Below are 25,904 nucleotides of genomic sequence, written 5' to 3'. Positions count from 1 at the left end.
ATAAAATGCTTAATTACTATCATGAATTTTGAGGTATTTTTGCATTTCCTTTCTCTTTTTCCTTTTTAAAATGAAATAACTAGACCTGAATTCCTTAATACGAAAATAATAAAAACAAAAATGCCATAATTCAAGAATGCAATGTCCACCTGAACAAAATGGTAATTGATAAGTAAAGGTAAATGGGTGAAACCTCCTGGCTCTGTTACTGCTAGAGAATTTTAAAGGATAATTGTTGCTAAAAAGAAGTAAAAGAAGAAGAAACAGAAGCAGCAGTAATAGCAGCAGCAGGAGAAGGAAGAAAGGGAAGGAGAAGGGAAGAGGAGGAGAAGGGAAGAGGAGGAGGAGACAAGAGGAGGAGAAGGGAAGAGGAGGAGGAGGGAAGAGGAGGAGGAGGGAAGAGGAAGAGGGAAGAGGAGGAGGAGGGAAGAGGAGGAGGAGGGAAGAGGAGGAGGAGGGAAGAGGAGGAGAAGGGAAGAGGAGGAGGAGGGAAGAAGAGGAGGAGGGAAGAGGAGGAGGAGGGAAGAGGAGGAGGGAAGAGGAGGAGGGAAGAGGAGGAGGGAAGAGGAGGAGGGAAGAGGAGGAGAAGGGAAGAGGAGGAGGAGGGAAGAGGAGGAGGGAAGAGGAGGAGAAGGGAAGAGGAGGAGGAGGGAAGAGGAGGAGGAGGGAAGAGGAGGAGGAAAAAGGATGAAGAGGAGGAGGACCACTTTTAAGTATATTTTTAAGTTATGTATTAAAGGATCTTGTTCTTTGGGACATACTCTATGAGGGACGTACTTTATGTCTGCCAGTCAATAATGGAACTGGTTTCAGTCTAAGCCACTGTTTTTCTTTTATGTAATAATGTCATGTAAGTTTCATATCAACCAATATTTAAGCTTCACTTATCTTCAACCAAACCTTTGATCTTTCCTACTGTCTCTGAAGAATAGAGCTCCTTTATTCTCTTCCCTGGGATTGTACTATTTTTGAGATTTCAGGACCATCCTTGCAACTAAGTCATCTGGCATTCATTTATAACATTATCACAGTGTCTGCCTGCTCTTGTCTCCCAGGCTATGACCATGCTTGAACCTCTCTTATCTTTTTTCATTTCTCCATTCTCTGCCAGCTTAAGTTAAAAAAAGACCCATTATTTGGCTATGTAAAAATTAAAACTTTTAAATATAGTAAACCATAAAAAAATTAAACCAAAATTAGAAAACTAGAAAAAAATTTATAATAAATACGATAGATAAATAATTGTTGACTAGTATACAAAATTCCATAGATTGCTAAGTAAAACAATAAGCTTCCCAATATACATAAATAAGGGTAGGCTACGAACAGAGAGTTCACAAATGACAAAATTCAATAGATAATGTATTTTAGGGTAACCTCATTAATTGTAAAGTTAAAAACCAATCAATGAGGTAATTTTTCATTGTAGTAAATTGACAAACAATAATTTAAAAATAATATTACCTACTAAGAATGAGGTTTTGAGAACTGGATATTTTTAATTGTTACTTATAAAATTATATGTTACTGAAAATGTATAAAAATAGTTTTAATATACATAGTAAGCTGGGAAAATTGCAATTATTGATCTTCTAAATATGGTTCTGATAATTCTCAAAAATAAAATAACAAAATATACAAAAGTGTGAAAATAAAGTAATTCAAAAATATAAAATATAAAAGCCTGTATAAAGACTTTTATCACTATTTAAGATAATGAAATATGGGATAGAATAAAGTGCCACAAATTAAAATGAAACATGAGCAATTAGGTTGCAAAGTTATAGGACTATTCATTCTTCAATTGCCATATTATATAACTATTACAAATCAGGTATTAATCTCATGTATATGAGAAGGTTTTAATATGAGAAAACACTACGTTAACTAAAAAACCAGGATACAAAATTGCATGAACATTTTATTTTTTATTTTATTTATTTGAGAAATGGTCTTGCTCTGTAGCCCAGACTGCAGTGCAGTGGCACAATCACGGCTCACTGCAACCTCCACCTCTCAGATTCAGGCAATTCTCCTGCCTCAGCCTACCAAGTAGCTGGGATTACAGGAGTCTGCCATTATGCCCAGCTAATTTTTTTTGTTTGATTTTTTTTATGTTTAGTAGAGATGGGGTTTCACCATGTTGGCCAGGCTGGTCTCACACTCCTGACTTCAAGTGATCCACCTGCCTCAGCCTCCCAAAGTGCTGGGATTATAGCTGTGAGCCACTGCACCTGGTGCATGAACATCTTAATCTCAAGTATGATCGAATAGATACTTTTTAAATGAAAGAACATACACCAGTGTTCAAATAATTTTTCTCTCAATAATGGAATTTAAAGTTTAAAGCACCTTTGCTTTTAATATTGTTAGGCTTTTCACATTTTCTACAATGAGCACTTCTTTCTTTTATTATGTAAAAAGAGCAAGTCTCCTCGTTCTGCCTTATCTTTCCTTTTCTCAGTAGAGTTTCTGCAAAGAATAATCAAAGTTAGCTCTCTTTACTTATTTGCATCACACTTTTGCCTCTGGTAAGTTGCGGAAGTTGCCCTTACAAAGATTATTTATTATATCATCTCTGAATAGCCATTTTATATGAAGTCTTCTTAAGTCCTTACATTAATTCCACATGACATCACTTTTCACTATGAAAACTTTTCCTCAGCTTCTATAACTCTTTCCCAGGTCGGCTAACTCTATCTCCTTTATTCTTCTAACTCTATCTCTGACTACATTTAAAATGTTCGTGTATCTGATGTGCCAGGAGACACTGGTACTTCTCTTACTCTGTACCTTCATCAAATGAAAACTACTGGATTTCTATGATTTTCACTAGAATCTTCAAGCCGACTGTTTCAGAATATTTCTTTCAAACTCACACATTTTGTCTAAACTAGAGAGGGAGATACATCTACTACTATATTATCTGGCTAGGTCCAAATCAGAATAAACAAACTTATCTCTCATCTGGCCTCTATTGCCCTAACAATAATTACAACAACACCAGCCTACAATGCAATCAATCTCAGTGTAGTTATGCTAACCCTTCACCCTTTCACTAAGTCATGCCACATCTACATAATTTGTCTCCAACACGCCAATTATCTCCACTGCTTTACTTCAAAACTTCATCATTTCTGACCTAGATTATTTCCGTATCTTCCTAAGGAGCTTCTACCTCCCTTCCCTTCATTTCATTGCATTATCCACACTGCCACGAACTGATCCATTTAAAGCTGATTGTATCCCCTGAATTCAACTCACTGATCCATTTAAAGCTGATTTTATCTCCTGAATTCAACTCTTCACCCGTGTTATCAAGATCAATCTCCTTGTCCTGGCACACAAGACACTGGAGTGCAATTCTTGCTGATGTTTTTATTCTACCGTCCTGTAATTTCTTCCCTGCTACTTCCTGCTTCACTAATGCTGACCTTTTGTAAGTCTGTAGACGAGCACACTACAGAAGGCTGAGCTTTGGGGCTAAGATCATGAGCTGAAATCAGATTGTGTTTGTGGCCCAGCTATAACACACAATAACTGAATAAGTTGGGGGTATTGCTGACATTTCTTATTTATAAAATGTAGATCATAATTAATAAGAAGACAGATGAGGCACATACAACAGAGCTTGGCACATATTGAACGTTTGATAATTTTAAGTGTCTATTTGGTCATACTGATCTTTCTGCCTAGCATGATTCTCTCTCCTTTTGACCATCTAGGAATAACTCTCCTTGAACAATCAGTTGATTATCACTGCTTCCAGGATGTCTTCTTTGGTCTTTATAGCCACTTCTAATAGAGTTTATCACTTTTTCTTTTCTATAGCATCTTACTACCTGCAGAGTTTCTTCCTATACATTATCATAATGTTCAAAAATCTCTTTATATGCTCTGCATTCTTATAACCAGTACTCTTCAACAGAACTTTGTGTGGTGATAGAAAAGTTCTCTATCTTGCCTTGAAATATGGCAACTGCTAGCCACATGTGGCTTTAATAGCCACTTGAAATGTTGACAGTGTGATTGAGGAACTAAATTTTTAATTTTATTTAATTTTAATTAATCAGCCAGTGACTAATATATTATACAGTGGACCTCCAGTCTATGGTTTTGGAAAGAAGGATATGATATATTCTCTTTAACACATAACATAGTATGTCACAGAAAATGCCCAGTAAAAGCCTATTAATTTCAACAGACCTAGGAAGCATCTTTTGGAGTTGGAGTGCTCTATCTCACAGAAATTTACATATGCAGCTCCTGGAAAAAATGATGTTTGTTTAAAGTCCCACTTCAGCTGGACATCTTTACATCTGTTTTTATTATTTTGCTTTGTGATAAATGCTTCTTCATCTTCTGATAACAGTCAGAACTTGTTTCATGAAGAAAATCAATGTCCATGTTTACTCACAATTGCCATTTTAATTTAATAATTAAAATAATTTTCCAAGTTCAATTTGACAGAAAACTGGGATTTCTTTAATAAGCTTATTCTTGATCTATCCATAAAGATATTTTACTGCATTTTTTTCGACAGCCTTTGTCTGTTTTATTTATTTACTTATATAAGTTACTTAATGGTTTAAGGCAGCAGGACAAACATAACCATGTTTAAAGTAGAAATTCAGAAATGATTGGTAATCAAATATAAAAATAACATATAATAAATATAGGCCCTGCCTTTACTCCTTTCAGTTCAGATTTCTTGAATATGAAGGTTCTAATAACTTCAAAGACATTAAAGATGCGTTTGTGTTCTTCCCCCATGCTAAAGCCATTATACGTGTAGACACAATATAAATCTTTAGTAAGATGACATCCAAAAAGATGCCTAATTAATACAAAGCACTTCAAAACAGTAAGAAAAAACAGAAAGGAACAAAAACATATTCTGCAATAAAAATGCAAAAATACGTAACTGGCACATGTAACGATTTTAGCTTTTGATAGGTAAATCTATTTTAAGCGCTTATTCCAAAACTACTAGTTAAATCTTGATTTTGACTGAATGAGTGGAAGGTAGAGAAGAGTTCAGCCAAATAAAATGTCGAGCGTTTCAACTTTTATAACTCAGTGGCACGTACACAGATGGAGAACTGTCAAGAGATTTAACAGAGGGCAATTACCTGTACTAAAAAAATGCCTTTGTTAATGCTGTAAATAGAAAGCAGGCACTCCTATTTTCCAGAATGATAGGAAAAGACATGAATGATCTAAATGACTTCACTTCCTCTAGACATCAGGTTGTAAACACAAGGTCAACTTTCAGAACTCTGTATATATCTTTGTCCTGGGAATCTAGAAATTTTTTTCTTAAAAAAAAAAAAAAAGAGCTTTCAAAGTATAATGCTTATGATTTACCCATTTTTAAAAAGTATTTTTAAATAACAAATCCTATGCCCTTTTATATTTATCATGGTTAGTCAAGAAAGAAAATATTGTATAAATGACAATGATAATAGAAGTCCAAAGGCATAAAATTGTTCAGATTTAGCATATATATAGGTCAAAATTCCTTTTTAATGAATATATACTATAATTTTATACAAGCAATTTATTTTGATGTGCTTTAGTGTAACAAGCAATTATTCAACTCATGAAACTTTTCATGTTTAAATTATAGGATCATCCATAAGAATGGTTACAGTGAGCAAGAATGCATGGAGTTCAAAGCAGTAATTTACAGTAATACGTTGCAATCCATCCTAGCTATTGTGAAAGCCATGACTACCCTTGGGATTGATTATGTAAATCCCAGAAGTGCCGTAAGTATGCAAATAATGACAGCTCTAAGTCCTGCAATAGGGGTTGGGCCATAAAATAATAGGACTTGATAAGTTCATAGTATTAATCTATATCCAAAATTTTAAAATATGAAATATGAATTTTGAAGCATTAATTCCATTTAGTGTAAGATTTCTTATTTTCTTTGAAGTGAAACTTTTTTACTGAATAATATATTATTCAACATTAGTTGTTTTCCTGAGGATTAAACTTAATATCAAATAATACACTATAACAAATAAAAGTATTGCTTGCGCTTGCTAAATACAAAAGGGTTATGGCATAAACACAATTTGCAATATATCTAGATTAATTTTTTTAGTTACGAGTCATTTCAAAAGACTATTTGTTGCTTAATAATAACATAACAATTATGATTAATGTTTGATGATGATTACAAAGTCTGTGGCAACAGGGAAATGCTTATTTTATAATGCTAAGTTTTTTTAAAAAATGAATTCAGATTGTAGGAGTAAGCAAATGTTCGCATATTAAGTATATTCAAAGTAATCATAGTTCTGTTTGCAAGGTAGAAACAAAATAATTTTATTTTCTCCCTACTTTATATTTTGCTATATAATTATTTTACATTAAAATATATTTGAAATCCACTTATTTTGAAAGTTTATATCCAAACATATAAAACTACTTGACAAATGAAACTTACAGTATTATCCAAAGAACCATAGTTAACCCCACCCAAAAAAAGAGTAACTGAGTAGAATCCACAAAAAGAACTCACCATTTCCATATGTCTCCTCCAGGAGCAGCTGGGCATCTGGTTACCTCCAGAGGATGCCAGTTGAATTCCTACCAATGTAATTCCTGGAAACCTTGCTATAGGAACAATAAAAATAGAGAGCAAAAGCATAGTAAGGATGGATAAAGGAAGAGGAGTCATTTGAACTCCCTCACCCAGTTTAGTGGACCTGGTGAATGGCCACTGGACCTTGTAAATGACCACTGGAAATCATTACAATGAAAACAACAACAACAACAACAAAAAAGCCTTTTCCATGCTCTTAACATTAAAGGAAGGGGTAAATCCCCCTTTTCTCCTGTCACTTTTCTTCAAAGAACAAGGAAATGCTAAGTATGGCCTTCCGGAAGTTAGTTCATAAAGCAAGGAGTCAGGTATTTTACTGATTCCCATATCTAGCTTTCTCCCCAGTTTGCTCCAACCTATTTCTCTGGCTACAGTTTCCCTCTCATGTGTAAAAGGGGAACTTGGAGGAGCTGAACTCCAAGATCCTTTTATTCTTTATCTCTGTGACTTAGTGATAATGTTCTTATTTAAGTGTAGTTCAACTATGGATCTGATCTTGGCTTTTCCTAAGAACCCAGGATTTTAAATTGGCTCTTAAGAAACAACATAGTATAACCACCTTAATTTAAAAAAAAAAAAGGCTCAAAGAAGATTAGTTGGTTTACATTAAGTAGCTAGAGTTTATGGCAAAAATCCACTTCTGGATTCCATGATGGTGGCTTTTAGCTATTAAAGGATTTAATGATTACAAATACTTATTTTACTTTTTTCTCTTAGGCAATAATAGTTACTAAAATAGATATACCTTCTGAATTCCTATGAGAGTGATTTAATGATGTTTAAATTTGTAGATACAATATGATATTCCGTGCATTTGTACCAGATAAGTTGGAAATCACAACCTTGCCTATTGCTAAGTATTTAAATATACTGTGTCCTTCATATGGCCCAGAGTTTGTAAAACAGTGCTACCCTAATCACTAAAGACCTCAGAAGTGACTGGATGTGGTGGCTCATGCCTATAATCTCAACACTTTGGGAGGCTGAGGCAAGAGGATCACTTGAGTTCAGGAGTTTCAGACCAGTCTGAACAATGTAACTAACCCTGTGTCTGCCAAAAAAAAAGAAGAAGAAGAAGAAGAAGAAAAAAAAAAAAATTAGCTAGGCATGGTGGCATATACCTGTAGTCCCAGCTACTTGGGAGGCTGAGGTGTGAGGCTCCCTTGAGCCTGGGAGGTCGAGGTTGCAGTGAACTGTGATGGTGCCACTGTACTCCAGCCTGTGCAACAGAGCAAGACCCTGTCTTGGGGGAAAAAAAAAAAAACATGAGATTTATTAGTAAAAGTCTTAATGATTTGGCATATAGGGAAATGAAAATAATACACTGTACACATTGCTACCATCATGCTAATTCGAAAATAAAAGTACAGTTTATTCAAACTGTACTTTGAATGGTATAAATAGAGCAACATAAGCAGCACTTAGCCACTGTCATAACTTCTCAGGAGTAACTATGTCCTCAATTATCAGAACATCACAGTTGTCAGGGACAACATAGTTCCTATTTCAACTGATATAAACTCGAGCAGTTTCAATTGCATTGTAGTATTTGATTTTGAGATTAATATACTCTCTACCTGTTTAAAATTGTTTATTTAACAGATTGATTGCTAATCACTACGAACATGTGACTTTCAGAGTTCTGATTAGTTCTCTATTTATTTATACAAGTGCATAACCTTCTACATAACCATTTCCACATGATCACAGATTGCCAAAGAGAGAAAGTTCTGATAGAAAAATTACGTGAGCTTTATTAGTAACTGGGTCTGTAAGTTTGGACAAGTTAACCTCTCTAAACTTTAGTGTCTGCTTCCACAGGATATTATGGCTTTCCTCCTTGAGTTACCACGACCTTTAAAGGAGGAAGCAAAAACATAAGAAATCCACTATAGGCTGGGCGCATTGGCTCACACCTGTAATCCCAGCACTCTGGGAGACCGAGGTAGATGGATCATGAGGTCAGGAGTTTGAGACCAGACTGATCAACATGGTGAAACCCCATGTCTACTAAAAATACAAAAATTAGCCAGGCATAGTGATGTGTGCCTATAATCCCAGCTACTCAGGAGGCTGTGGCAGGAGAATCGCTTGAACCTGGGAGGCAGAGGTTGCAGTAAACTGAGATCGCACCATTGCACTCAAGCCTGGGCAACAGAGTGAGACTCCATCTCCAAAAACAAAGAAAGAAAGAAAGAAAGAAATCCACTATGATATAGAGTATTATAGAATATGTTTCCAGTAAACATTAGATATTGTTATTTTTCAATACTTATTTTGAATATAGGATCATTAAAATTTATGTATTAAAATCTACACATCCAACTTCATTTGAAAAGAATTATTTTTTATTTTTTATTAAACTATTATTTATGTGGTAGACATTTAGTTGGGTGCTGGGATTGTAGAGAGGGCTCAGCAGTAACTGAGTTGGAATAATATTGTCATCAGGAGAGGAGAGCTACATGTTTAACAAATAACTACAAATAATATGCGATTTCAAAAGGGCAGTGCAGCTAAATGTGGAGCTCGATCCTTGCTTATAGAAAGAATCACTAAGAAGAGGAACCCTAACATTAAATGAGGATGGAAAGAACTAATTAATCTGGTTTTGGAAATGCGTTTGTAAGTTCTATGGGATATATACATGTGCAAGCAATTACAAATGTGCATTTGAAGCCTAAAATGGATACTTCGTCTAGAGATCTAAATCTAGGTGTTACTGGCATGCCATTACACTATGGCATATAATTCATACTAAGAAAGTAGAATGGAACAGGTGAAGCCCTTAGATTAAGAAGTGAGGAGTATCAGGGATAACGGAGTCTAGGGAAGAGTGTTAAAAAAACAAACAATTTTCTGCTCATTTGTTAGGAAAAGGAAACTTCAGGGGAGAGGATAGAAGAGTAAAAGGAAAATCAGAAGCATATGAAATCACAGAATTCAAGAGAAGTGTTCCAAAGGGAGCTATCCACATTGAAAGATCTTGCCAGGTAAAGAAAGGAGACTATTAAATAGAATCTATTGGATTTAGAAATATGGAGCCATTGGGAATATAGTGAGAGAGGTTTCAGAAGACTGGTGGACTCACACTCCAGCAGTGTGTGTGGAGAAATGAGAATAGGCTATTAGAACAGTTAAGGACAATATTTTCAGGATCTATAGCCAAGGAGTAGGAGAGAGATGGGATCTGTAGCTAGAGGGGAAGCAGCTAAATGGGGCTTGTTCTTATTGGTTGTGGTTTAGTATTTGATAGACTTATAATTTCATAAGCATAGAACTTGAAAAGAGGTTTAAACTTAAGAAACAGGAAAGGAGAAATTATGAAGATCTTTAGTAAGTTTCTACTTATCCTTTTAAATATATCCTATTTTAGAGCATATAGGATCCACTCAACTGACATAAAAGAATGCTGAAAATTATAACACTTTTAATACATGATTTGAGTGCTGTTGTAACCATCTTGGACATAGAACCCTACAAAGTAAACTCTACAATGTGAACCAAAAAGCCCTGATTCCTCAAGATGCTCTACAATTAAAGTTCTGTGATCAAATCTGTTTGGTGTATATGCATACAATAACGACCTGGAAATTTTCAACCAATATTATACTCAAAGATTCTGAAAAACCAGTAGCAACAAAACGTGGCATTTTTAACTCAGCATTTCTCACCATTTCTAGCTACACCATATAGCCTTCCTTCCTCTGGATTGATTTTCATGATCTTTGGAAATATGACTCTAGGGTTCAGAATGAGTTCCACAAAGTTCTAAGACCACCTGGGATCCCTAATATTAATGATGAAGGTTTGAGTAATCTGTAGGGAAAATACATACTTTATTTTCCGTACAATGTAATCCCAAAGTTACACAATCTTAAGAGAATGACAACGGGTTAATAGGTGCAGCAAACCACCAATGCACATGTATACCTATGTAACAAACCGGCACATTCTGCACATGTATCCCAGAACTTAAAGTAAAATAAAAAATGAATAAATAAAAGAAATATTCTTTAAAAAAGAGAGGCCGGGCGCGGTGGCTCAAGCCTGTAATCCCAGCACTTTGGGAGGCCGAGGCGGGTGGATCACGAGGGCAAGGGATCGAGACCATCCTGGTCAACATGGTGAAACCCCGTCTCTACTAAAAATACAAAAAATTAGCTGGGCGTGGTGGCGCGTGCCTGTAATCCCAGCTACTCAGGAGGTTGAGGCAGGAGAATTGCCTGAACCCAGGAGGCGGAGGTTGCGGTGAGCCGAGATCCCGCCATTGCACTCCAGCCTGGGTAACAAGAGCGAAACTCCGTCTCAAAAAAAAAACAAAAAAAAACAAAAAAAAAAAAAAAAAGAGAGAGAGAGACAGAGAGAGAGAATGAGCCATTCCAGGACCACTGTAATTCCCAAGCTTTTCCAAATACCTCATAGGGAAATAAAACTTCTTTGGGATGCCACTCCAATTCACAGGGTGATACTTGAAAAATGTGGCAGAAAGGATGATCAGAGAAGGCTTTATTGAGGAGGTGGTACTGGGAAGAGACTTGAGTGAAAAAGGAAGTAAACCACAGGAAGGACATGGAGGGAACAACCCCTATGAGCTGAAATGGGGCCTTGGTGAATTCAAGGAGCAGCAAGTTGTTCGGTGTATCTTGCGTCTCGGGGGCAGGGAGAGAAAGGGAGAAAGAGGGAGGGAAAGAGGCGGTCAAAACATGTAAAGCTTTGTGAGTCACAGCAAGGGATAAGGGATTTGGGTTTTATTTTCAGTTTTGAGTTTGGTGAGAAATTACCAGAGTTTCTAAAATATGACGATAAAATAGTAGAAGTTAAGTGTTCAATCAGTTAGGCTGCTATAAGGAAGAGAACTTTTCATATTATCTATTCATTTTGGTGTTATATATTTTTTAAAAAATCACATTTGATGGGTAGGCTCAATCTCTTAAAAACATCAAAGAATTTTAAATTTAAAAAATTTGTTTACTTCTAAAAATTTAAAGATTTTTAATTCTTTAGATTACGTTAGCTTTTCAATAAGCACAGAAAAACATCAAGAACGGAAATACACTATGTTCAATGAAGTGTTATTTATAGTTTAAAAAAATAACAACTGTGTATTGCCAGAGATTCTTAACTGAGAACAGTCGTGCCACCTTGAAGCTTTTAGAAAATATCTTTGCAGGGCCTGACATGCAGAGATTCTGATTCATTTTGTTTGGGTGACAGTTTTGCTATCAGTATATTTAAGGGTACCCCATATGCTTACAATGTGCAGCCTGGATTGAAAATCATCACTATGGGCTCCACCTATGCATGTACAAATTTAAAAAGTAAAAGGTCTAGAGACACAAAAACCAACCAGATAGGATAATTTGCCTTTGTGGGAGGTAGTAGGATTGAAGTGGTCAAGGAAGGCTTTGTAACATTTAAGTGTTTAAAGTAAAACCATATTCATGATACCTCTACAAATAAAGTATATTTAAATGATAAATGGAATTTTTTTTTTTTTTTTTTTTTGAGTCGGAGTTTCGCTCTCGTGACCCAGGCTGGAGTGCAATGGCGCGATCTCGGCTCACCGCAACCTCCGCCTCCTGGGTTCAGGCAATTCTCCTGCCTCAGCCTCCTGAGTAGCTGGGATTACAGGCACGTGCCACCATGCCCAGCTAATTTTTTGTATTTTTAGTAGAGACGGGGTTTCACCATGTTGACCAGGATGGTCTCGATCTCTTGCCCTCGTGATCCACCCGCCTCGGCCTCCCAAAGTGCTGGGATTACAGGCTTGAGCCACCGCGCCTGGCCCATAAATGGAATATTTTAAAAGAAATGAAACAGTATATTTATTTGGTTTATAAAGATATGCTGACAAGATGTATAACTTTTTCTCCTTAGGGATAAAACTGTGTAGTGGTTGTTTCATTGCATCATTCAATCTAAATAGCACTTTAACAGTGGAAGGAACAAATAGGATGATGCTAGCAAAAGTGACCAGAGCATATTTCGCTGGACTTGCAGTTCTCTTTCACATCCATTTAATAGAGAAATGAGCTTGTAAAAATCTATCCTGTGTCGATGCTAGAAAATAAGGTGGAGCTTTTTTTTTTTTTTTTTTTTTAATAAAGACAGGGTTTCACCATGTTGGTCAGGCCGGTCTTGAACTCCCGACCTCAGGTGATCTGCCCACCTTGGCCTCCAAAGTGCTTGGATTACAGGCGTGAGCCACTACGCCCAGCCAGGTGGAGCCTTGATTTGGCCATTTGTTGACAAAAAAAGCCAAACTTCGTAAAATACTGGAAAAGATTTATTTTGAGCCAAATGTGAGGACCATGACCCATGGCACAGCCTCAGAAGGTCCTGAGAACATATGCCCAAAGTAGTTATTACTTGATTTTATACACTCTATGGGGACAAAAGTTACAGGAAGATATCAGTCAATACATGCAAAGTCCAGAAAGGCAGGACAACTTGAAGCAGGACCTTCTGGTCATGCATTTTCAATATTTTGTTGAAATTCAAACATTTTCTGATTGTTAATTGTTTGAAAGAGCTAAGTTATTGTCTAGCCTAGAATGAATAGAAAGGAGTCTCTGGGTTAAGAGGCTGTGGAGACCAAGGTTCTTATTATGTAGATAAAGTCTCATATTGTACCCTTGGAGGCAATAGATGGCAAATATTTCCTATTTTCACCTTTAAAAAGTGCTAGACTCTCAGCTAATCTCACCACGATCAGAAAAGGACTTGAAAAGGGAAGTGGATTCTTTACACAATGTAAATTTCCCCCACAAAAGACAACTTTTCAGGGCCATTTCAATATATGTCAAAAAAATACATATTTGGGGGTAAAATAATTTCTTTCAGGGCCTGCTCTATACTGGAGTCAGGTTGGAATTTGGAATCTTATTGCTCTAGTCTGTTTTTATCAGTCCTAAGATCTCTGTTTTAATGTTAATGCTGGTGTGTTGTGTCTGAATTCCAAAGGGAGGAGAGCATAATGAGGCATGTCTGACCCCACCCTTCCCATCATGGCCTGAACTAGTTTTTCAGGTTTATTTTGGAATTCCCTTGACCAAGAGGGATTTCTTTTGGTTGGGGGCTTAGAATTCTGTTGCTTCAGGGACTCAGAAACTTGTTTTTGGTTTACACATTGAATACTTGAACCAGTGATCATCTGATCATTTTAGTTTTTAACAATAAAATCCGATTGTGAAGAAAGACAGAATAAGTTTTTGTTGTTGTTGTTGTTGTTTTTTGCCTTAACAGTTAGTGACATACCCTTATTTTTTGTACAAAGAGCAAATTTTTGATAAAATAGTATAAAAAACTGTAGTCAATTCAAAATAATAATAAGCTGAATTGTATCAGAAAAGCAGCAAGTTCTTATTGAACATACTTCATTAGTAGTGTCAGAGGCATTTGAACCAGAGCAACTTCATCTTAAATAGGAGCTGAGGAAAATGAGGCTGAGACCCACTGGGCTGCATTCCCAGAGAGTTAAGACATTCTAAGTTACAAGGTGAGATGAGAAGTCAGCACAAGATACAGATTGTAACAACTTTGCTGATAAAACAGGTTGCAGTAAAGAAGCTGGCTCAAACCTGTCAAAACCAAGATGGCCATGAGAATGACCTCTGCTCATCCTCACTGCTACCCTCCTACCAGCACCGTGACAGTTTACAAAGGCCATGAACATCAGGAAGTTACCCTACATGCTCTAACAAGGGGAGGCATGAATAATCCACCCCCTATTTGGCGTAACATCAAGAAATAACCATAAAAATGAGCAACCAGCAGCCCTCAGGGCTGCTCTGTATATGGAGTAGCCATTCTTTTACTCCTTTGCTTCCTGAATAAGCTTGCTTTCACTTTACTCTCCGGACTTGCCCTGAATTCTTTCTTGTTTGAGATCCAAGAATCATCTCTTGCGATCTGAAGCGGGACTACTGTTCCTGTAACAGTAACAGCCTGACACGGCACAAAGTGTGCTTGTGTTTCACTCCTCTTCTGATGCTTATGGTGTTTACTGGTTTACTGGTTTCTAAAACTGAGAGTTTCAGATTCCTCACATGTAAAATGGAGAAAATACAGTGTCTGTCTCACAGTTGTGAGGATTATGTGAGATATTGTATGTGCAGTTTTGTAAATTGTAGTAATATGCACTAGGAAGATTCTGAGCTGAAAAGGATATTGGATTTGGAAGCTGACAACAAGGTTGAGCTCAGATTTCTCCATTTACCTGGACTATTACCAGTCAATTTAATTATTCTCAAACTCAAACTCTTTAAAAATAATTTATCATAAAACTGTTTTGATTATTGGTTTAAATAAATTGCAGACTATAGTATTTACTCAATAAACTTCTATTTCCTTCTTCCCTGGTAACCTCCAAATCTCATCCCAACAGGACTAAGACCATAATTCCTTGCTTTGCATAAAAAATTCTCACCTCTGGCCTACTGATTCATTCCAAAGGCATGCAATCAACAGTACCTACAGGGATGTTCCAAAATATTATGTGGACCCAAATGTTCACCATTCTTTCTTTATATGATTATGAAGAGGTACCGATGACAAAAAAATATTATATACTAATTTTTTGAAAAAATACAATTTTAGAATAATGAATTTATTTCCCATGTTTACTTTTTCTTTTTTGAGACAGGGTCTGGTTCTGTCACTTAGGCTGGAGTGCAGTGGTGCAATCTCTGCTCGCTGCAACCTCTGCCTCCCAGGATCAATCAATTCTCCCACCTTAGCCTCCCAAGTAGCTGAGACTACAGACATGCACTATCATCCCTGACTAATTGTTTTGTAAAGAAGAATTTTGCCATGTTGCCTAGGCTGGTCTCAAACTCCTGGATTTAAGTGACCCACCCACCTCAGCCTCCCAAAGTGCTGGGATTACAGGCATGAGCCACCATGTCTAGCCTACTCTAATTTTTATTTTTATTTTTCTAGAAAAATTCATGGCAAATAATTTAAAAAAGAAAATACCAGATTAGATCAGGTTAATTTTTCTTTTACCTTAGTATAACATGTAGACCTTCTACAAACTCAATATGAGTACGGCAAAGTATTATTATCATTCTTGATATCATATTCAGAAGTCAGTGATAAATTCCGAAATATGCTAATAGCTTCACATAATATTTTATAGTTTTTGCAAAGGAGAACTCTTCTGGACATCATTCAGCCATGAGAAACTTCAGTTCTATTTATCTCAATATAGTTTGAAAAGATGTTTGGTTGAATTATTAGCTAAAGGAATAAGATTAAAATCATCCCATTAAAATATTCTATTAGAAAAACAGAATATGTGATTCCAAATGATACCTTCTTATTCTAACCAAAACACTGTTCTAGGAGGACCAACAACAACTTTATGCAATGGCAAGTTCCCTGGAAGACGGTGGCATGACGCCTCAACTGGCGGAGGTAATAAAACGACTGTGGAGAGATCCGGGAATTCAGGCCTGCTTTGAAAGGGCATCTGAATATCAGCTCAATGACTCGGCAGCTTAGTAAGTGAATTCACTTTAAGGGGAATTGGAGGCAAAACATTTAAAATTAAGAATTATAATTCTACTTACTTTGTATTTGTAAATGCAAATAAGGAAAGTAAATGGTGTTACATTTTATTATAGTAAAATAAAAAGGAATTGAAGAGAAATAAAAATGAACAAGGTGACATAATGAGATGTAAAAATATATAACCAGGGGAGCATTTTAAATAACTAAGTTTGAAACTCTGCCTGAGAAGATACATATGTTGCAAATATCTTCTCTTGATTAAAAAGAATTCACCATAATGCATAGCAGTCCACACTAACACAGACTGGTGACGTGTACACTGAGGGTTTGGGCTATTCACTTCATCTCTATTCATAATAGTGAAATCATCCCTTAGATTAATTTTATTAATGACACATGCCTTGGCTCATTGGGTTGATGACCATGATACAGAATTCTAGAAGAAATTAATGAATTAATTTCTAAAACACTTGTATACCAGGGGATTCATTTGGAGTCTGAAAAAATTGTATAAATTTCACTGTTTATATCTCCCATTTAGCACTAATTAAACATAAGGAAATTAGGAGCTTGTGACACTATTTATAATTTCATTGTCAAAGTGATATAAAATTTTCTTTTAGTGTGAGGCACAGAGGCTCATGCCCATAATCCCAGCACTGTGGGAGGCCAGGGCAGGAAGATTACTTGAGCTCAAGAATTTGAGACCAGCCTGGGCAACGTGGCAAAGCCAAGTTGCTACGAAAAAATACAAAAATTAGCCAGGTATAGTGGCATGTGCCTGTAGTCCCAGCAACTTGGGAAGTTGAGATGGAGAATTGCTTGAGCCCAGGAGGTCAAGGCTGCAGTGAGCAAATATCGCATCACTGCACTCCAGCTGGGGCAAGACCCTGTCACCAAAAAAAAAAAAAAAAACCCAAAAACAATTCTTTTAGCAAGTGGTTCCTAACATGGCCTGCCACTATATGGCTGCAAGATGTGCGCATATGTAAATACAATCTAATTACTTATTTTCTCTTTCTGTTCATACATATGTGTGAAAAAGTGTAAATATAGTTCTTTTGATGAATCATCCCCCCAACAGAACCTGCTAGCATTATTTAATTAAACAAAAACAAAACAGTAACATAAAAGTGAAGCAAATGGAAAAGATCAGTTAAGGACAGAAAGATGAAGCTTGCATGACCCTTCAGATTTTTAATCACTGATGGACAGAATGATTATGGAGAGAAAATAAGCTATATAAATTCTAGGGAAAAAATCTTCTGTAATTATCCATTCGTCTTTATTTTAGACCTCAATTTCAAAGGGCACACTGCTTTTGGAGGAAAGAGTTGCTCCTAGCTCTCTGATGAAGGAGAGAATGAATCTTGTTTTGTGATTATATTAACTTGAATAACTTTTCATAAGTATCTCAGCACCTACCACATTTTAATAGTAAAAGGGATCTCTGCAGTGTAGTAAAACATTGCTTTTCTGTACTATTCATTGGTAAGGGAAGTCACAATGAGTAAGAAGCTGAACTGTGGAATATTCCCACATAATCTTGGTTAGTAAAGCTCTGGGGAGAGAGCCAGAGAGAAAGATAGATTAAAGTGGGCACTCATTAATATATTTAGTCTTGTACAAACCACATAGTTAAAATGGGCAAATAAGTGACAGTTTATTGTACTTTCTAGTCTTTAATTTTAGCTTTTCCTTTAATTTAAATACTTAAAGTATGTTTCACACTGGGAGTAGCTACTCCCTTGTAGATTCATTGTAAATTTTTGAATCTGTTCTTCAAGTTAAAAACAATTGAACGATATCAATTTGCATTTATTTTGGAAATGTTGCCCATATTGTAATAGTTTTTGACTACCCAGATTATTGCAGGTGCAATATAATAACAGAAAAGCTGATTTTCCCTGTTTCTCAGAGAAATTTCATACATAAACCTAAATAAATAAATAATTAAATAAATAAAGTGTTATTTTTTTTTCTGCTCTTAGGTGTCCTTAAAAAGAAAGCTTCCTGAGAAAGGTAGTTGAATGGTCATTGCTTTCTTCCAGAAATTAAGAGCAGAATTTTTTTTTTTTAAACACTGAATTACATTGTAAAACAAAATATAAAATGAGATTGGTACTACAATGTCTGTCTATTTCATATACATTATATAGAGCAAGGTCTCTAACACTTGTTTATTTTTTATTCTTTTGGTGACAGTAAGATATTTCTTGTTTTCTCAAATCTAGAGAGCCTTCAAGTTAAGACTAACAAAAAAGTGAGTATAATCAGAATAAGGAGAAAGAATATCATAGTTGGCAACATAACAACCTCATCAGTTCCAGCAAATTGAAAGAAGAAGGGTATGGCAGGGACAATCAGAGGAAACATTTTAGTTGACTGTTAATTAATTGCAGCCATCTAGTGTGCCTTTTAAATTCCACGTGCTTTAAGAATTACCATGGACTTCACCAGGAAAAATACTAGTTTAGATGATTGGAAAAGAACTGAGTACTTTTAAATGATTAGAGTCATATATATTAAGGGTCTCTATTTGGTCTAAGCTTTAGATCATAAGCTTTAACACCCACTTCTTTATTTGTTTATTTAAACAAGCATTTAAAATGCAAATCTGTCAGTTTGCTAATGTTTCTGCTTTGCTTGAAATCATTTATAGATGCAAATAAATGTGTCCTTACCAAGGTTTTCATTTCGCTATCGTGAAATGAGTTTAATCTTTATTTTGGCAGGTTTGCTTTTGGTTTTTTTGTTTTCCTTTTTACTCTTGCATGAACTAACCAACAATATACCTACCACATACGTAGGCTTAGTTAATACAAATTTTGCAAAGGGATTTGCTTGCCAAAATAGAAAATAAATACATTAGCAAATTCTGATAGTACTTTCTCCAATACATTTACATCTTGATGTGTCATTCTTTTTTTAAAAAGAAAACTTAAACTTTTTTAGATGAAAACAACAGTGATACATTTTCATATTATATATGTTATATGTTTCTTGAGGTGTGATTTTACTCTTGGCCAGAATCCATTTGGGACACTTGTCTACTCTTAATTTGCTTCAGCTTAAAAGGAAAAAGATCCTTCAAAAATAAATTACCTATATTAACAATGCATTTTTTAAATAATAGTTTTGTTTTTTAAAATCTTTGTGCTAGGTGCTAAGGCATAACAGCTTCTCAACTTAATCATTGAACAAACAATTTTTAACACTGACAAACATTTAGCTGGATTCTACCTCGCAAATTCTGCCTCGATGGAAGCACTCCAGTCTTACCTTTCTATAATGTGATTCAGTGTAATGGTGAAATTCATCATAAAAGCATTTCCATGGTATTACTATTTGTATTTAAAATTTTTACAGAAATAGTGATATTGCTAAGCCACTAAAGCCTTAGTATCATAAGTCTAGACCAGTGGTTTTCAAATGATTCTTATAGCAATAAAATACTTTGTTTTAGTATAAAGACATCTGGTTTCAAGGATTAGGCAGCTGAAAGCAGGTGTTTTTTTCCTCTAATTTAACAGACTAATGAACAGTTATAGCATACACAGTTTAATTAGGCTTATTCCTGTTCATCACCACACCTAGATCCTGTGAGGAGAAAAAACACAACATTCAGCCTGATAATACTAGGAATTTTTAATATAGCTTTCTGGAAGGGGTAAAGATACAGCCATGCCCTGATGGAAGAGGAGGTGGGAGTGGGGACAGGGGGTGAGTTCAGCCTTCTCTCCCCAGGAGAGCCAGGTCAGGGTGGGTCTGCACATTCATGAGTCACTTCCAGCATAGACCAGGAAGACAGACAAACTGTACTTCTCTTATTGTGCTAACTAGATGTTGCAACAGCATTTAATGGAAATGGCTGAGTCCTGATGAGGCAAATGCATGCAAAAATAACAAGCAACCTTCAAATAAGGACATTAAAACCAATCACTGTCATAAAACTCAAATGCCTAAATTCAAACTATAGAATTTTGAGGATAATCTAGCAACTAGGGCTGTAAGGCAGCTTTTAGTTTTGTAATGATCCAGGCCCCACAAAGAAATTTTATTTCATACTCCTATCTATATGCAGGCAAATTTATCACATAAACCTCATAAAATACAGTTTAAGGCAGTGTTGATTTAGGTGTCTTTAGGGGAGGACACTGGGGGTTCAGCTGTGTGTCACATTCAGCACTCTGCAGTTCTGCAGCATTCCAGCTACCCACCTTTTAATTCTGATGAGCAGAGTTTGGAAAGCACCAGTCTAGAATTTATCATTTTTAATAAACTCTACACTAAAAATTCATTTGTACTGAATCCTGGTCTCTTCAAATGCAAAGTGTACACACACACACACACACGCACGCACACACACACATTATATACACATATATAATTTTGTTTTGTCCTTGTTAGCTACCTTAATGATTTGGATAGAATAACAGCATCTGGGTATGTGCCAAATGAACAAGATGTTCTTCATTCTCGAGTGAAAACGACTGGAATCATTGAAACTCAATTCTCCTTTAAAGACTTGCACTTCAGGTATGATCAAATGTCTTTTCTAACTGTGGACAGAAGTTTGCATCAGGCTTACTATTTCCTCGAAGAGAAAAGCTCTAGCCCATGTTCAGGTTCAATAATCCTTGGATGTACTCACTAGCTCTTGTTTACCTTCAGAACCACTGTCCTTTACCGCCCTCCTATAGCCTCTCACCCCACCTCTCATCCGGAGCCTCATCCCTCCTTCCAGGCTAAAATGCTTCTGGCTTGAGCAGGTGGGGTTAGATTTTACTTTCTTCATGTTTAAATTTGTCACTGTATTTTGCAGAAAAAAAAAGAAGAAAATATATTTAAATAATATACAAGAAATGGGTGCCAGGAATCCTATTTCCTTTGCCTTTCTATTTTCCTATTTGCCTGAAATATTCCTGTTACATCTGTTTTCCTAATTTAAAAAAATGCAAATTACTGAGAATTATTTGAATATGATACTATTTACTGCAATAACAAAGCATATTTTATAGCCATGTTTTGAATATGAAAACAAATCATTATTTTCATTGCTGTTACATTATTGAGAGCTTCCTAGAAATTCTACTGCAAAATCACTCATTTACTGTGCCAAAAAATGGAAACCCATACTATAATGTTATAAAATATCCATTAATATTTAAATACCTTTTTGTATGGATTGTGGACGATATGGATTAAACATTAATAGCAGGTTCTAGCTGTGTTGTTTAGTAATAAAAAAATCAATAAAAATATGACTAATAAGATTATTCATGTGTTCAATATTGAGGATAATCTTAAAGAATAAAAAACTGGAGATAAAGTGGCATGAATTATTCATATTCACTTGTGAGAAAAAAGTAAGAAAATGGTAATTAATCGGCCAGGCGCGGTGGCTCAGGCCTGTAATCCCAGCACTTTGGGAGGCCGAGGCAGGCGGATCACAAAGTCAAGAAATCGAGACCATCCTGGCCAACACAGTGAAATCCCGTCTCTACTAAAAATACAAAAAATTAGCTGGGGTCCGGGCGCGGTGGCTCACACCTGTAATCCCAGCACTTTGGGTGGCCGAGGCAGACGGATCACAAAGTCAAGAGATCGAGACCATCCTGGTCAACACGGTGAAACCCCGTCTCTACTAAAAAATATAAAAATTAGCTGGGTGTAGTGGCATGTGCCTGTAGTCCCAGCTACTAGAGAGGCTAAGGCGGGAGAATTGCTTGAACCCAGGAGGTGGAGATTGCAGTGAGCCAAGGTGGTGCCACTGTCCTCCAGCCTGGTGCCTGGCGACAGAGCAAGACTCTGTCTCGAAAGAAAAAAAAAAAGAAAAAGAAAAAGAAAATGGCAATTAACATCATAAATTTATTTTAGTGAGATAAAAGCCTCAAACTTTTGAAAGTATGTGTTATATATAATATCTAAGTAGAAGTATATTTTCAACTAATATGGAAAAAATACTCTTCAAAATTCACACCTAAATTTTAGGCCCACAAATAGTTAATTTTCTGAAAGATGAGCCAAAGATTAAACCAGGGTAAAGGACTGTACAGATTGGGATCAACATCCTCTCTTGGCAAATGTAGGAGAAGTTTGTCGTCAGTCCTGGTTTCACTATTGTATAGTTCTCTTTGGCAACTACTTTCTTCAGACTCCTCACCTTTGGTCCAGTTTCTGGGTTTTCCTTTGGGACCCTGAGTCCAGTTGTTTCTCCCCCTCTGCCCCTCCCGCCCCAGTGAAGGCATTTTTGACACTGTCCCTTTTCTGTCTCACTCTCCTTTCTTTTCTCCAAATGTCTCACTGAAACAGACTAGAACTGAATGTGAGCCTTGAGGCTGCCCAGACCAAAGTTCTAATTCCAGCCTATCTAATAATTAGCAGTAGGAGTTAAGAAACACAGGTAACACTTTCTTTACTTGCCTAGTAAGTTTGTTGTAAAGATTAGATGAAGTAAAGTCCTAAGCGGAGAGTTATAATTTGATGTAGCTTACCTTACATAAGCCAGTAGAACTCTCTGGGTCCTAGATTGTCTGTACCAAAAGCCAGTTTTGACAATTAATGTCACCTGTTGAATACCTAAAAGCTCAAGACCCCAGTCACTCCCTACAACACCAACCAATTTGGTATTGTCTCAAAAATTATGACCTCTCAAAAATTATTTTGTTTATATATCAGTTCTTTAACATTTCAAGCCTTTGCGTTTGCTAGTCTATTTGCCTAAAGTGCTCTGCCCCTGAATCTGCAAGAAACTTCTCTTTCTTATCACTAAGTTCTCATACCAAATGTGTCTCCTCATGGAGGCGTAACCGTCTTATCTATGTACCATCCAGGCTTATCCCTGTCACATACACCCTGCAGCATGCTGGTAAATGTTTGACAGCAGGCTTTCTGGGGCAGTAAGGCAATGGAGGGCTGGCTGATTTGTAGCCCTGGATGACTTTTCTGGTGCAAATAACCCCACCAGGGCCAATTTCAGTCAACCAAGGTGATATCACTAAATGCAGAGTTGAGGAGAAATGCAAATAAATAGCCCTCATTAGCCAAGCCAGGGTGATCCATCTCCACTGCAACATTGATACATCACACTGCTTAATTACTGATATATGAGACTGCCTTGCTTCTTTATTAGTATGCTCTTTTTATTTCTGTTTCTATCTCATATGCCCCTGAGCTCCTGGAGGCCAGGGGCCATGTCTGTTTATAGCTCCGCCTCAGTGCTTATCATAGTGGCTAGCACAGAGTAAGAAAGCAGGTAATTTTGGCTGAATGAGTAAATGCACTCTGCCAGGCACTCTACGTACACAGTCTTTACATTTGCACAGTAGCATCATGAGCCGAGTATTGCTATCCATACTCAGGATAAGCAACCTTGGTTATCCTGAAGCTAACTGGATAGCCTCAAAAACTGGCCGCTAAACAGATGAAAGCTTTCCCCCAAGGTCTTTCACAGACATGCTAGAGATGGAATTAAAATGCCTATCTTTCTGTCTTCAAAGGCCACACTCCTTACACCGTATGGCGCTAAGTGTTGTTAGATAAATTGGGATGAAAACGTTTTTTTTTTTCTGTAGAGTGTGTGGTTTTTTTTTTTATGTTGTTGGTCATTTGTAATCCCTTTCAGAGAGAAGGTGAGAGGGAGGATAAAAGACAGGCTTTTGGGGAAATATCTTTAAGTGGGAGGATCCTGTGGTCTGTTATAAGTCAGTGCTTTAAAAACCAGGGTACAAGACAACTGCCAATAAACACACAAACCCTCAGAAAATCATGGTCATTTTATGGAACATCTATTTCACTCTGAACCAAGTAGTATCAACAATCATAAAGTTTTGAAACTTAAATTATGAGTATGTGATGGTTGATGCTATCAACTTAATTGGCCTGAAGGATACAAAGTACTGATCCTGGGTGTGTCTGTGAGGACGTAACCAAAGGAGATTAATATTTGAGTCAGTGGGCTGAGAAAGGCAGACCCACCCTTAATCTGGGTGGGTGTGATCTAATCAGCTGCCAGCACAGCTAGAACATAAGCAAGCAGCAAAGAGAAACTGGCCTAGCCTCCCAGCCTACATCTTTCTCCTGCCTCGGCGTCCCGCGCCCCTCAGCTGGCACTGCCACCACCTTAGCGGCCCACCCAGAGATAGAAGGATGTAGGCTGGGAGACTAGGCCAGTTTCTCATTTTATATTTTTCTGCTTGCTTATATTCTAGCTGTGCTGGCAGCTAATTAGATAGTGCCCACCCAGATTCCAGGGTGGGGCTGCCTTTCCCAGCCCACTGACTCAAATGTTAATCTCCTTTGGGGATACCCTCACAGACACACCCAGGATCAATACTTTGTATCCTTCAATCCAATCCAGTTGACACTCAGTATTAAGCATCACAGAGTAGAATATAACATTTGCATTAATTTTTAAAATAAAGTATTTTCAAATACATTTTCCTTACAATAGGACTCCAGATTAGGCCTCCAGACCCCCCCTTCAGCACATAGGCATTTTCCTCTGTCCCTTTGTAGTTTTGTGGTTGATTTTGTGAAGCACTATCTTAAGTCATATAGGAAGGTGATCTATCCTGCTTTCACATATTGTTGATCCTTTTGAAGCAATGAGGAAGGTTTTGCTAATTCTCTATTACAGTATCAATGCTAAAATGTAAGGGGTTTGTGAATTGGATTGTGAAGCCCAGCTAGAAATTATTTTGATGTAACATTCTTTTGGCCTGGCACGGTGGCTCACACCTGTAATCCCAGCACTTTGAGAGGCCAAGGAGGGTGGATCACTTGAAGTCAGTAGTTCAGACCAGCCTGGCCAACATGGTGAAATGCCATCTCTACTAAAAATACAAAAATTAGCCAGGCATGGTGGCACGTGCCAGTAATCCCAGTTACACAGGAGGCCGAGGCAGGAGAATCACTTGAACCCAAAAGGCAGAGGTTGTAGTGAGCCAAGTTTGCGCCACTGCACTCCAGCCTGGGTGACAGAGCAAGACTTTGTCTTGAAAAAAAAGAAAGCAAAGCAAAGCACATTCTCTTTACTGTGTAACTACCACGTCCTTGCGGTATACTAAAACAGGTTTCAAGCTTTTTTGTTTTCTTAAGAGCCTTTGCTTTTCCTCTGACTCAAGACAATGTTATTAAAGGCATTTTCAGTGAGGAAGAGGATGGAAGACACAGTACCTACTTACTCCAATGCAAGGAATTTTTCTAAAAACAAGTCTATTTAAACAATAAAATTTGGAAAGTATTTAAATTTTGTTAAAAAATAGTTTAAAATAATTTTTTCTTGAGGAGCAATTTAAAATCATTTAAATGCAGTTTTAAATTTTCCTCTGTCCTTTTGTAGTTTCGTGGTTGATTTTGTGAAGCACTATTTTAAGTCTTACAGGAAAGTGATCAATTAAGATATATTAATCCTTTAATAACTTCTCACTGTTAAATAGCTTTTCTTTCATGTGCTAAATAGGATAGGCCAAAAGTGCACAGGGTTTTGGAGTAAGTACACAATTCTGTAGTATTTCAAAATAGGAAGTATAAAAATAATGTACCTTCCAATTTTATTTCAGCAAGTGCCCAGGTATTAAAATATATTACATTAGCATTCATTTGTATTCACATCACATAAGTCATCTTATGACTATTTAAAACCAGGGGCTCAATTTACAAACTAAATTAGAGAACTCTAGAATTTTAAATAGGAACACCAAAATGAAAAATTATTTCTGCCAGTGTACTGTATCATTATTGTGTATCATGTAATTCAATGGAAATT

General features: G+C 36.5%; 2 protein-coding genes across 2 annotated transcripts in view; one reads left to right on the top strand and one right to left on the bottom strand.

Annotated features, from left to right (window-relative positions):
- CD36 (CD36 molecule (CD36 blood group)) overlaps nucleotides 1–22,864 on the bottom strand; it is a 203,395-nt gene extending 180,531 nt beyond the window's left edge. The window contains exons 1-3 of the mRNA XM_064374985.1: nucleotides 22,630–22,864; nucleotides 7,738–7,859; nucleotides 6,533–6,627 (exon numbers count right to left, since the gene is read on the bottom strand). The gene's annotated coding sequence lies outside the window, so the exon portion shown is untranslated. The remainder of the gene's footprint in view (nucleotides 1–6,532; nucleotides 6,628–7,737; nucleotides 7,860–22,629) is intronic.
- Nucleotides 1–25,904, top strand: part of GNAT3 (G protein subunit alpha transducin 3) — a 58,099-nt gene that overhangs the window by 20,688 nt on the left and 11,507 nt on the right. Inside the window, exons 3-5 of the mRNA XM_012466548.2 lie at nucleotides 5,630–5,771; nucleotides 15,965–16,122; nucleotides 20,543–20,671. Of these exons, the coding sequence (XP_012321971.1) occupies nucleotides 5,630–5,771; nucleotides 15,965–16,122; nucleotides 20,543–20,671 (429 nt within the window). The remainder of the gene's footprint in view (nucleotides 1–5,629; nucleotides 5,772–15,964; nucleotides 16,123–20,542; nucleotides 20,672–25,904) is intronic.

Source organism: Aotus nancymaae, unplaced genomic scaffold (genome assembly GCF_030222135.1).
Source record: "Aotus nancymaae isolate 86718 unplaced genomic scaffold, 86718_ANA_hifiasm-v0.15.2.pri h1tg000002l, whole genome shotgun sequence".
Lineage (NCBI taxonomy): Eukaryota > Metazoa > Chordata > Mammalia > Primates > Aotidae > Aotus > Aotus nancymaae.
Note: the sequence above shows the minus strand (reverse complement) of the source record. Positions and strands in the feature narration are given on the sequence as shown.